Source organism: Pyrgilauda ruficollis, unplaced genomic scaffold (assembly GCF_017590135.1).
Source record: "Pyrgilauda ruficollis isolate IOZ18807 unplaced genomic scaffold, ASM1759013v1 scaffold41, whole genome shotgun sequence".
Classification (NCBI taxonomy): Eukaryota; Metazoa; Chordata; class Aves; order Passeriformes; family Passeridae; genus Pyrgilauda; species Pyrgilauda ruficollis.
The window spans coordinates 5,117,616-5,131,044 of record NW_024525601.1 but is presented as its reverse complement, the minus strand read 5'-3'; the positions used below and the strand labels follow the sequence as shown (position 1 = coordinate 5,131,044).

The window sequence follows — 13,429 nt, the reverse complement described above, 5'->3', positions numbered from 1 at the left end:
AAGCCCACAAGATCACTTTTTTATCGACAATCCCATTTCTGGGAGAGGGATATGAACATCACATAAATTAATATGCATAGGCAAGTATGTACATAATTTGAAGCATACAATATGTGCATACAAACAGATGTGAATTTGTAAGCGGATGTTCATTGTAGTTCCAAATGTAGAGAAGCCTGTGGCCACATCATGTTGCTTCTCCATCTACAGAAATTGAATCAGAACTTCTAATTGAGAAATTGTGTCCACTGTTTCTATATTCATTTATCGGCGAGTAGTGCTCATAAGCTGGTAGCACTGAACTCACACAGTTGTTCTGGTAAGGAGCACATTTTTATCCGTGAATGAAATAATAATCAACATACCATGACATTTCCCATGTCTTTTTCCTGAAAAACACTGGAGCTGTTCAAGAACCAATGAGCTGAACTGACAAATTCTAGAAGCTGATCATTGCACTTTAGGCCAGAAAATTTCCAAACATGGAGGACATGTTTTTTGAACATGTCTTGACTGAAGCCAGCAGAAAGAAATAGCAATTTTCTCCAGGAAGATAAGTGGAAAAAATCATTCCAAGGAAGTTTAACTTCATTTCACTGCTACACATTTGAAATTTGCATTTTCAAAGGATTTACTCTTTTCCTGTTTATACTTCACCACAGTTTCTCTCCACAGGGAAAAGAAAATGAAGCAGAAAGGTGACAGGAGAGAAAACAACCTCTGAATTTCTTCAAATCTCTCGTTTCTCAACTGAAGTTCCCAGCAGGAAGCTAAGTGAGGAGAATCCAGAAAGAAAAACAGGATAGAGAATCTTCCTCGAGTCTTAACTGGCTGAAAATCAGCAAGTTTTCCTCTGGTTTACTAAAGTAAATGTCACATGTGTAATGTGTAGGATAAAAGCATCTGGGAGCATAACATGACTTAACCACTGGAATCCAGGTCTCTAAATCCCCTGCCATGCTTGCTGAAAATGGCACTGGCAGTTCCAGAAGCATCAATAACAGTTAATTCATCTGAAAGTTCAGTGTGTTGCGAGTCACGTTCTAGGCATTCCACAAAAGACTTTCAAGTTATTTCTCCTAGGGAGAAAAACCTTTGCCAAAGTTAGCAGTGCAACACTGTACACCAAAGACAAAGGTAGGATATACATTGACAAAGCAAACAACAAATGCCCTACTCCTCCCTCTTCCACACAAACCAACAAAAGAAAAAGCTTAAAAATAAAGGAAATTAACTCATATTGACTTTTTATTCCAACTACTTGGTTTCTTGCAGAAAAAAATTTGCATATGCAAACTATTATAAACCAATGGCTTGGGTTGGAAGTACCCTTAAAGATCATCTAGTTCTACCCCCCTGCCATAAGCAGGGACAACTTTCACTAAAGCAGATTGCTCGAAGTCCCATCCAGCCTGGCCTTGAACACTTCCAGGGATGGGGAATCCACAAGTACTCTGGGCAAGCAGTGTCTCAGCACCCTCACAGTAAAGAATTTCCTCTCAACATACAATTTCAGTACTCCCTGTTTTAGTTTAAAATAGTTCCCCTTTGTCCTATCACTATCTCTCTGAGTAAAACATCTCTTTCCCTCTTTTCTGCAAGCCCCCTTTAACTACTGGAAGGTCACAATAAGGTTTCTGTGGATTCTTTTCCAGGCTGAAGCACCCCAACCCTCTCAGTCCTGTCTATACAGGAGAGGTGCTCCAGCCCTCTGAGAATCTTTGTTGCCATCCCCTGGATGAGGAGGAGACATAAATGTTCAAAATAGAACACATAATCGTTAATAATAAATTTTCATAAATGTATCCCTAGGATGGACAGAACCCTCTCATCCAGTTTGTGAGCAGCTGGCCAGCAAGAATAGAGATATTGAACAAGATATTTTTGCCAGCCTTTCAGGATGCAAAGGGAAAAAAGATACACTCCAAGAAAAGAAAACGTTCAAAGCAAAATACATTCAGTTTTTAGTTCTCAAAAGTTTTCCATGCTTCAATGGTAAACTGTATTTGGCAATGTCCCAAGTCAAAACTCCAGATAATATCTACTTAATAAAATATTTAGCCAAATGTGGGGAGAACTAAGAATTAGGCAATTTCAAAAATATTTTTATGAATAAAAGCTAAATTAAAAAGACTTTCTTCTTTATGAAGCTACTTCATGTACAGAAATCCTTTTCCTGCATATCAATGTAAGCTCTTCAACTGTTCTATTTCTTTATTAACTTCTTTATGTGTGAGCCTTCACAAAACATCCCAGTAGGTGACTGATATAGAGTAATAGTTTGAAATAAAACCTGCAATAATATTTTGCATATCTGTCTCTGCCTTTTAATTTAGAACACTATCTTATACTGCTCTGCACATATAAATGAATGCCCCATAATGAAACAGAGTAGATGAGAAGGTATTTTAACATACAGTGACGACTGATCGCTTTTTTACCCCCATGATGGTAGTACTATAATTCAGCATCTTACTGATATTTATTGTAATACATCATATTGAAATGTATTACCATTCCTGAAAATAACCTTTTCTGTTGACCGCTAACCAAGCATTTAGATCAACAAACAAATACGTAACACCTTCTATGCTACAGTTAGATACCTGCAGCAAATGTCAATGACATTGTATAATATGACATAGTTTTTATCAGGGGCAACCTTCTTTAATGCCATTTGAGCTGGCAATCCTAAACAGCCAGCACTAATCTAGAAAAACCCAGAGGACTGCTAAATCCCAGTAAGAAGATTGGTGACCTAGTCCCGATTCTGGCATCAAACCAAATTAGGGTTTTTGCCTTCTACATCAGCAGCAGAGATCACACCAGCACTGGCACCACACAAGCTCTCTAAGCGTCCTGATGGGTGCACCGCACAGTTTGCATCCTTGGGAAAAGAGTGAGCACTCCGTTCATGACAATGCAACATGCTGGGGGCACTCAATAAAAAATAAACACTCTGGAGCGTGGTTTTGGACGTGGAAGTGTGAGAGCCACGTCTGCACGTGCACAGTGGCTGCAGAAATACCGGTCAAATGTGATGATTATCAAATGCTTCCCAAGTGAATCAACAGAATGCATACTGCATAAACTGAGGTCTGCTACCAGCTTACGAGCACTACCCTCCCATAAATGAATATAAAAACAGTGGACACAATTTCTCAATTAGAAGTTCTGTTCTCAGCACATTTATTAGCTTTGCACATTTGCTATATCATGACATAAAATAATAAACAGTATTCCATTTATAAAGGCCTTTCAGCAGAGAAAGTAACCCTCCCCACTCAGCTTTCTTGAGAGCACAGACTCTTTGGGCTTGGATTTTAGCTAGACATGCAGCTGATCCATTGGCTTAATGCCTCCTGATTGCCCTACCACCCCCTGCAAGACACTCTGCAGTAACTCAGGCAGGTCTCTTGAGATTCATGCAGCAGCTGAAGCTTTCCAGTGGTGGCTATAAATATTTTCCTTATTCTACCTGTACTTGGATAAACTCAGCAAACACTCATCTCTCCTCATCTCACGTGCTAACTAACTGCAAAAGCCTAGTACCAACATAGCAAGGGGAACCAATCACTACCTGAGATATAAATAGTCCTTGGCATATATCGACAAAAAAAACCCCATAAACAGTTTGTTTATTTTCAGCCGAAAAAGCTCTACTGTCAACATAGTCCGATTTACAGAGTAATCTTGCCATATGAATTTAAAAGCCACAGAGCTCTCTCTGACCTACATTGCCAGCCTGGAGTGAAAAAAAAAATACACTGCAGAGAAAGATGCTCTTGAGGCAGAAGAGGGAGCAGGATGATCAGGCTTTTAGATTTGGGGTACCTTAGATGGTATTGCACCATCAGTGCTGGGGTTTTCATGAGAACTAACATATCCTGTTCTCAAGCTACATCCAAGCTTTATCCACTTCAGATCAAAACCATTTCTGCCAGAGTGAGATAAACCATGAGAGACAGACCTTGCTGCCTATCAACACTCTGCTTTGCAAGCAGATATTTCACCACCCAGTCCTGTCTATGATATTCTGTTCATTGTATCAACAGACAAGGATGAGAAAACATAAAAGCAGCCCAGTGCTGCATGGGGCTCAGCTAGAAAAAAAAAAAAATCACCCATATGAGGCATTAAGATTTTCTTTGATATGGTAATATATTTAGAGGATGATATTAAACTGAAGATTTACTTAGATTGGGTCTGGAAATGGCAACTCTAAGTGTAGATGTGGGGACAGCACCTATAAATTTGAGCAACTAGAAACAGAGTTGATGAATTTAGACAGCTCGGTTGGCACTGGAACAAGCAGCAGGCACTTCATTGACACAGAAACAGAACAGGAAACACGACAAAATGCAGGGAGGCTTGGCAGGAGCGTGACTGGGCAGCGACATGACAATCAGCAACTTCTGCGTTGGTTGGGCATGAGGTAGAGGAATGTACACATTGTACGGAAACAGCAGAAGACTTTGAGTGTCCATTTGGAAAAGGGAAAAAGACAAAGTCTGTCATCCACTCTTTTTGATTTATATTCCAGCAGTCATTAAAAAAATACATGCAGAGGTGCTGGCTGCACAAGGCACTCCTGTAAGAAGCTGAGGCTCTCTGGGGCCAAGGCCACCCCAGGCAATAAGCCTTGAGAAGACAAACATGAAGTGACTGATGCAGTCTTACCCTGCTGAGGCCATCAGCAAAAATGGTGACAAGGACAGGACCCCTGGAGCCAACAGACATCTCTCAGTCTGGAGTGAAAGGCAGGTAGAAGATCATCCTCTCCTGGGCTCTTGCAAACAGATCAACCAGCAATGAACCTTGCAGTACCTCAGTCTGAGGGTGCATGATCAAACCTAGTTTTTAAAAACTTTGCCAGATGGAGAACAAGCTCCTGTTGCCTGGCTTGTGTCCAACTGGTTCCCCAAAGGGAGGGAACCAGAGGCACTATTTCAGTAGAAAGTTTTCAGCTAACTATTTATCCCCAAAATATATGCAGTTTCAGTGCAGTTGAAAGTATTTGTCAACGTAGGTGGACTGCTCACAATAGTTTTCAATGTTATGAAAAATGGCTGGCACCTCCAAGGTATCAAAATGAATATTTTTTGCCTGATAAATTCAACATTTCAGTGCACAAATAATTTTCAGAAACTATTAACAAAAGGCAGTAGTTAAGAGGATTAGATGTAGAAAATGTAGATCTGGAGAAAATGTGTACAATTTTTTTTTTTCTTTTAAGCTTCTGGCATTTGATTGTGACCATGGCACTCTGCTGTGCCAAAATGTGTAATTTAAGGCCCCAACTGCTGTCCATTTGGTACATCTAGAGGAGTGACTTAGTTTTAATTCTTGGCTCCTCATTCAGTCTCTAAAATACTTCCATATGAACTGGAGAAAATATCTGTCTAATTGTTTAGGTGTCTCCCTATCAAGGTTATAAGAGACCTTCCTCCCGAATACCACACAGCCCAGACATTCCCAGCCACAAGAAGCTGTGGGGGACCTGATCCTACCCTGGCAAGGCATAAATGCTCCAGATCCACTCCCTCAGTCTTGTGGCATTTCCAAAAGGCTTAGCTCAACCTGACTTGTTTTGATTTAGATTTCTTTAGCTTCAGTGAAATAGGAATAACAATCATAATCAATAAAAGGGAGCCCAAACATTTTTATTTTTGTTTTAATTACCAAACTGAAGAAAAAAACCCTTTCTCTTCTCAGTCTCACAGTTGATCATTATGAGATCATTACGACATTGGTGCTGATTTCCAGATCATTATGCTTCTTCAATTGACAACTATTTTAACTCATAAAAAGAGGCCTACGGTATTTGGAAAAAGCAAGTCAGAAGAACTGTTTATTAACTTTATTCAGCTGAAACATATTCAGGCAATGCTCAGACTCCTACTGACATGTGTCAGGTAACATAGATCTTAAGTGAATCCTCTGGCTAATCCAAGTCAGCCCTAATTAGAGGGTCTGGGGACGGAAAACATGCTGTGTAACAGCGATGATGCCTCTCAACCCAGTCACTTTTACTGAAACATATCCTGGGGAAGAAACAAAATCCAAAACAAAGGTCTTCATATTAAATTAAGTGAAGTGCAAGCAATGAGTAGGTCAAAAGGAAAAGACTTATTAAAAAAAGTCCTCTTGCATTCAGTAATCAGTTTCACATGTAAAGCCATTTGCAAGAGACTGCATGGAATTCATTAAACAATTAAGATGTGCAGGGGTAACCAAAACCGTATCCTTCAGAATGCAGAGTGCATCTTATTACAAGGTTTCCTTCCTGACCTTCAAACCTACCTCAAAATCGAGGAGAAATTTGATGTTATTAAACTCCCTGTGCAAAAGCAGCTTGCAGATCCACACGTGGAAACTCCCAGGGAAGGGTTAGCTGGGACTGAATGGGAAGGGGAACCACAGGGCCATGCATGCCCCCTCTATCATCCAGAAATACAGGAGGATTTTTCCTCCAGAGGGAGTCTTGCAGGTCAAGAAAAACAACACAGGCAGCCACTGCTCTCTTTCATTGCTGGCAGAGGTGGCAGTGCAGAAATAATTCTGCTTGTTCTCAACACTTCTAGCCTGTCCTAAGACAACCTTCAATGACTTATTTTTTAAGGAAGCATCATGTATTCGCATTTTTTAACAGGAAAATGAGAAAGTAATGCGAAAAGCTTCAACTATTTGAGAATCCATTTATTTCATGTCCATTTTGTCTTCAAAAAGGATTATCAGCCCATACTTGTGTAGGGCAGAAAGGGACCAGTCCACTCCAGTCTGCTTTGGTCCATGTTACAAGTCCTGGTTTCAAATGTATGAAAAGAAACCTTCTTGCTATTTAAACTCAAGCATGCTACTCTGATGTCACCTGAGGATGTGGGGAAACCCATTAAGAAAGTGGGGTCTCCACCAGGGAAGAAGTCACCAGAAGTTCATTACAAAGGTGTAACAGTGGCTACAGCATGGGACACCAAACCACTGCCCAAGTTGCAGTGGCAGCATGACTGAGAAAACGAGTTAGAAGTACCCATATATAGTGTATTTTTACCAGCCCCTTCCTACCTCAGCTGACCCCCACTCACACAGAAGTGGGGTTAACAGTAATACTTTCTGAGATGTTGTTTCTCCATGTGCTGTGCAGCTTATCTGGATCCTATGTCAATTTGCTGTTTGATGTAGGGCTGCAGAGATGCCACAGACAGGCTGCCATGGAAACATTTGTTTTCATTCACTGGTGGCCTGCATGATAAGAAAGTCTGAGTGGTACAGGAATGACGAAAGAGTATAAATTACCAATGGCCTCAGACAGCTGAGCCTTTCAAAATGAAATCTAATTATTTTACCATTTATTTAGACAGATTATGTTACAGCTTTCTGCCCTCACATTGTGAGTGACAGCATGTATATATTTAGAGCAGCAACAAAGACAAATTCCAACGTGTTTTAGGAAGACACTTTAAATTAGGCTATGTGTAATGGAGAGCATGACAGCTTGTTCCACTTGCATCTTTTAATTAAAATGCAGCGGTCTAGATAACAGAAAATTGAGATGGGGAAGATATGGACAAGAAGGGAAATAAATCCTGGAAGAAACATAATTGTACTACAGCATTTGAAAACTCCTACTTAAAGCTGAAGAAACCCAGAAAGAAGTTATTTTTGCTTGTTTTCTTGAATCTTAGGAAAAACTTGAACTAGTGTGTTCATTGCCTTTTTTAGGTTATGTGAAATTAATTTGCAGTCTTGGATCTTGCTTTCTCCTTAGCTCTTCAAACCAATGAATGCAAAGCATAGGTCTAGCTTGCTTAAAAGTGACAATTTGAAGTGCAGTTTTGGCCACAGCTCTGACCTTGGATACTTTGACAATCAACATTTCTGAGCATGATGCCGGTTGGAAGAGCATCATGAACAACCCAAGGAGAACCACTGCCAGCAGGGGTGAACACCTAGGTGGAAACCACCACGATTTGTTCCTCTGAATGGACTGCATCGACTCCTGTGATCCAACACCCCTCAGAAATCTCCAGGCCCTTCATGACATGGGAGAAACACACAGCTGCCCTGAGGCTGTTTGTCTTGGCAGACTGGGGACAATGTCAATGTACAAATACCTCTTTTCCAAAAGCCAACAGCTTTCCCTGGGGAGGGAAAGCACCATCAGGTGGCCATCCCACCTCGGAAGGAAACCCTGCTCTGAAGGAAACATCCCACCTCTGAAGGAAATAAGGCTGCCACTACCATCTGCAGGCTTCTGGACAAGAGCAGCACTGGGGGTACAGATGGTAACACTGGTGGTGTATGGTTTTGGAGGAGGATGAATTAACAGGTTGGGTTACCTCCTTAGCCTGGTTTTGGCTTGTAATGTGTTACTGCATGAAAGACTTTCTGGGTCAGGACAGATAGAGCACACAGGCAGTAACACTGCAGGGCCTCAAGGGAAAGCTTTTACCTGGCATTTGCTTAAGATCCTTTCACTGAATGGAGACTACATTAGATGACCCCCTGTTAACCTCAGCTTTGAAGTTAGCTCCACTACACTTTCCCTCATACATCTCATACAACATGAAAAAAACCCCAGTGTCACAAATGTAAAGCACTGAATGTGAAAGAGATTGAAAGATATAGCAGCAGACAGTGAAAATGCTCAGCATTAAATATGGAATAAGAAAGAGGGGCTTCTGAAACAAAGGACAGCAAGGGCATAATGGATTAACCAAACCTGCCTCAGAAGTGTCTCAATCTGTGAGTACGTGCCACGTCGGCTGCCAGGTCATTAGCGGGATGAACACATAATTGATAAGCTGCAGGTTGTGCTCTACTGGAGAGCAATAAGCTCCTTTAAATTACATTAATATTTAACATACATAAAAAGCATTTGTCATTTGCAAAGCACTTTATAGAGTAACTGATGGATTCTATAATGATCCCCAACTCCCAGACTAGGGAATGCAATTCTGGAGAGATAAATACCTGGCCTGCATCCAAATCAAGATTCACTGACAGAGCTATTATTCTAGTTCAAAATTAGGTTTCTACGTTTCTGGTCCTTCCAGATTACATTGCTTTTTAGCCTTCAGTAGGTAGAAGCATGATACACATGGAGCAGAAAGAAAGGAGCTGACAACACAGGATGACATTTCTGACTTACATCTAAAATTGTCACATCCCTACCTTGGGTCACTGTCTACTCTGAAAGATGCAGTTATGTGGGTTGAACAAAAGGAATGGAAGTATTAAATATCTGACTGCCATGTTGTCTATCCCTCTCCCTTTTCTTTTAAAGAATTAGTCTTGGGGAATTTACTGACCTCCATAATTTGTTGGGTGCCTTAGTATACTTTATATTTTATATGTATATAAGAAAGAACTGAGATTAGCTCACTTGCTTACAGCATGGTGATAATGACACCAAGGGGGTAGGTTCAATCCCTGGTTTGGCCATTCACTTAGGAGTTGGACTTAATGTTCCTTTTGGGTCCCTTCCAAGTCATAACATTCTGTGATTCTGTAAAACTTCATGGCTTAGTGTGCTGCTGACAGAGAAAAAAATATATATATATATATATATATATATATATATATATATGGATGCTTGTGCACACATACATTTTCCCCCCATTTAAATTGATACAGTGAGTTCACTTGAAGGTGATCCTTAAAATATTATAGCATTTTTCTGAAATATGATAGATTGTTTCTCATGCTGCAGCATTGAGTTTCTGTGTAACTGACACAGAACTTTATTACCCAACACTTCTGTAGAACTTCAGCCTCCTACACAATTTCCTGAGATGTCTCCTGAGACAGACCCTCAGTTTCCCTGCCCTAATAACTCCCTCTGTGAATTCTTTTTTACTCCTCTGGAGAAAAAGCACAGCAAAAGTCACATCATTTGGCTGGACTCAGCATCCTTTTGCTGTAGCTAAGCTTTATACATGCAGGAAGTGGACTTCCTTTGGATCTACCAAGAATTCCCATGGGCTAGTTGGCTGTGCCACAGAAGCACCTGCAGCTGTATCATCAATACATACAACATACTGATAATATTACCTAGGAAGGATGCAAAGTCTGAATCACACTGTTTAAAGCATGTAAGGTGTATCACCACTCCAGCTGCACTTGTTAAATCTGAAATACTGGTTCCTCCTAACTAACTTTGTTTCAATGTACCCCATGGTCTACTCATCATCATAGCCTTACAGCTTCCTCCTTTAAAAAGTCATGCTTTCAGGAGCTCTCTTCTCATCAATACTGCATTCTGCCTGGGAAGCCTGATCATCTTAGAAGCAGATAAAATGATTACTGCTGACAGTCAATACAACTTGAAAATATTTCAGCAGTGTAAATAGAAAAAAATCATACAAAACTTATATTGGACATTATTCAAGAGCTATTCAGAACTTGCAAAGCAGAGGGAGAAATTTGACAAGCAATAAAACAGGATGGCTTCCATATGCCAGTATTTTTACGCTTCAAGAGAACTCAAGTTTAGTGAAAGAGTGAAACTTCCTATAAAAAGTATTTATTATTCACAGCATTTCTTTGCATAAGTAGAAATGTAACATAACAAATCTCCCTTTCTGCTCCATCTTAGATTCTGATAAACCTCAGCCTGCTAGACAAGATTTCCATAGAAATCTTATTTGGTAAGATTTGCTTGATTGTATTCCAAAAAGTGACTCACATTTTACAAGCAAGTGGCAAAAGCTGAAATGAGTTGACTCTTTCCATCAAAGCCAGTATGAGTCACTCCTCCAGCTTAATGGCTCCCACACTATCCCTGAGTGACAAAACTGAGACTGCAGGTCAAGAAATGACCATTTAATAGTCACAAGGGATGTGTCCACATAGCTAGTCCTAGGCTGAAGGAAACAACATGGGACTTGGCCAGTGAAATGAAAAGATACTCAGCCACATGGACAGCTAATTTGTCGTAAGAGTAGTAAAATACCAGCTTGTTTGCAGCTCACTCCTAGCATGACAACATTTGACCCAAACTGTAATGCCAGAGTTAACTAAAAACCAATAAGGCTTTTCCTCACCTGCCGCTCTCCAAAGCACCTAAAATGAGAGCAGCTGAAGGACAAGTGGGCTGTGTGCAACGTGATTGTAAAGATGCTAAAGATTTGGCTCCCAGTCAGGTACTCCTTTTCTCTGTCCTTTCTCCTTCTCCATGCTCCTGTGGATTTCCCTTTCAAGCCTGCAGACTATTTCATCTCTTCCTTTATACTCTCCTGCTCTCCCCAGATGGCTTTTCTTCTCCATGGAACTCTTCAGTAACCCAAAGGATGGCTGGCTTAGCCAGGTCCTCCAAGACTCATCCTTCCTCTGCAGCCACTGCTTGGTCAGGCTCAACCTTGTCTTGTGGGCATGACCTTGTGACCTAAAACAGGACAGGCTGGTCCACTGCCCAAAAATCACCTTGATGACAATGACTGAATGGAGAAAGGGCCCACCCTGAGATGCTGAATTTTCTCACACTTACATTGAGATGCTAAATGTGCTCACTTTTTGCTTTTCTGGGGCCTTCTGGAGTTGAAGGCACCCGCTTAGCATGGGTCTGCCCACAGGCACAGACTGGCTTTTAAGTGACAGTGAAGATCATCCCTCCCAAAAGTAGGTTCCTCTCAGAGTCCCAGAAGGGAAGGCAAGCTTCCGTACAGAAAAAATACAGCATCTTTTTGCCAGTAACATTCAGACACAGTTATGATTCACAGACATCATGGAAAAGCACACAAAACTCTCCATTCTCACTGCTATTCGTGCTTGACATTTTCCCCACTTGCCCAGAGTGTCTCTCATGCCCGCAATAATCTCACAATAGTCAGAATTTCTGTATGGACAATGACTCAATGGAAGACTCAACTCAGTAAAGTACCAAGGAAAAGAAAAGCCCAGTGAGATCAAAATCCTTATTTGTTTATCGGCTTTGTTGCCTGTACTTTGTTTTCTGCATTCTTCTGTGGCTTGTGCCAACAGAAAATTAATCCACAGTCTCTGGCTGTTTCAGGGAATGCTCAGAATCCCTCACCTAGCTCAAATCTGTGCACCATCTTCAACAACCTCCAGAGAAAACAATGAAAGTATCTCTGTGCTTGGCACTGGGGAAATATCATGCCATTCATCCTTTTTCTTAAATCAGAAATACAATTTTCACCATTTATCTCCTGACAGGATGAAAAAAAAAAAAAAAAAGATGACAAAAAGCCATTTACCTCTACTTCACATGCATATTCCGATCCATCCAGGAGCGTCACTTTGCATTGCATATTTTTCGGTTTCTTGACGATCTTTAGAGGAGACTTGGAAAGTTTGCTAGATGAAGATTTTTGAGAGAGCTTGTCGTCCTCTAGCTGCTGATATTCCAGCTGTTTTGCACTCGCAGCAGCAAACTCCTCTTCTTTCTCTGTGGCCTATAAAGAGGAAAGAAAGATACTTTTTGAAATAAGATAAGCCAATCATGCCCTGCAATTCACTGTAAATGCTGCACCCAAGCATTTAAGTGAGCCTTTTTTGGGGGCTTGGACAAGAAAGTCACGATGCAGGACAGAGTCTTTACTGAAAAGATTTCCCATATTCCTTCCAACCCTCCCTTCTCCCTCCAGAATGTACAGAATACCCATGAAGGAGGGGCATTCATGAAAATATTTTAAGGCTTCTACTTTTGCCACAGGTACAAAATCCCACATGCACTTCCTGTACTTGTTTTTTGGTGTTTTGGAAGTACTGAGTAATCAGTAAATTTTGTCGATGAACAGATACTCCTACGCTTTCTTGATACTACTTTGAAGTTCTGTACCTGTTAAATAATACGATGTTTCCATGGTGTCACACAGAACAGAAAAACACCATCAAGCTTGCACCAATTTTGCTCTCAGTGGGAAAACAGTCCCCGAATGAGGGAATGGATCCCCCCTGAACAGCAGGAATTCATAAAGGGATGCTGACATCCCTGGGAGAGCGAAAGGCTCCTCAAGCACCCAAGCAAAGGGTTAAGAAAACATGACAGAAGTGAGGGGCCAAGCAACTTTAATGTGCAGCCAGCTGGCTAAATGGACAGGATGAGAGGATGAATTTTGCTCTCTGCTGATGCCCAGTAAGCCTCTCAAGCTGGAGAGAAGTAGGTGCTATTTGGAAGACAAATATACAGCGGGGAAGAGGGGCAAGAAGTAAACGACCATGGCTGCTTTTGCTCAGGTTTATCTAAGGGTCAGGCCATTTGAATTTCCCGTGATGCAGAACAGCCCCCAGTCCTCTCCACAGTGCTAGATGAAAGCCAGAACAGCTCTACTGCATTTCACCCTTCCTAGCAACAGCACTGTGCTGCAGCCATTACCCTTCTCATCAGTTATACCCCTGATAGACTCCAAACAAAACCTCAACAGGAGTGCAGTAATACCTCAGCTAAAACTTAAGTTAAATAAAA

General features: G+C 41.0%; 1 protein-coding gene across 10 annotated transcripts in view; it reads right to left on the bottom strand.

The window, feature by feature from the left end:
• Window positions 1-13,429, bottom strand: part of EPB41L3 (erythrocyte membrane protein band 4.1 like 3) — a 95,285-nt gene that overhangs the window by 46,143 nt on the left and 35,713 nt on the right. For all 10 annotated transcript variants that reach the window (XM_041477692.1, XM_041477687.1, XM_041477683.1 and 7 more), the window contains exon 3: window positions 12,219-12,416. In XM_041477692.1, the coding sequence (XP_041333626.1) occupies window positions 12,219-12,416 (198 nt within the window). The remainder of the gene's footprint in view (window positions 1-12,218; window positions 12,417-13,429) is intronic.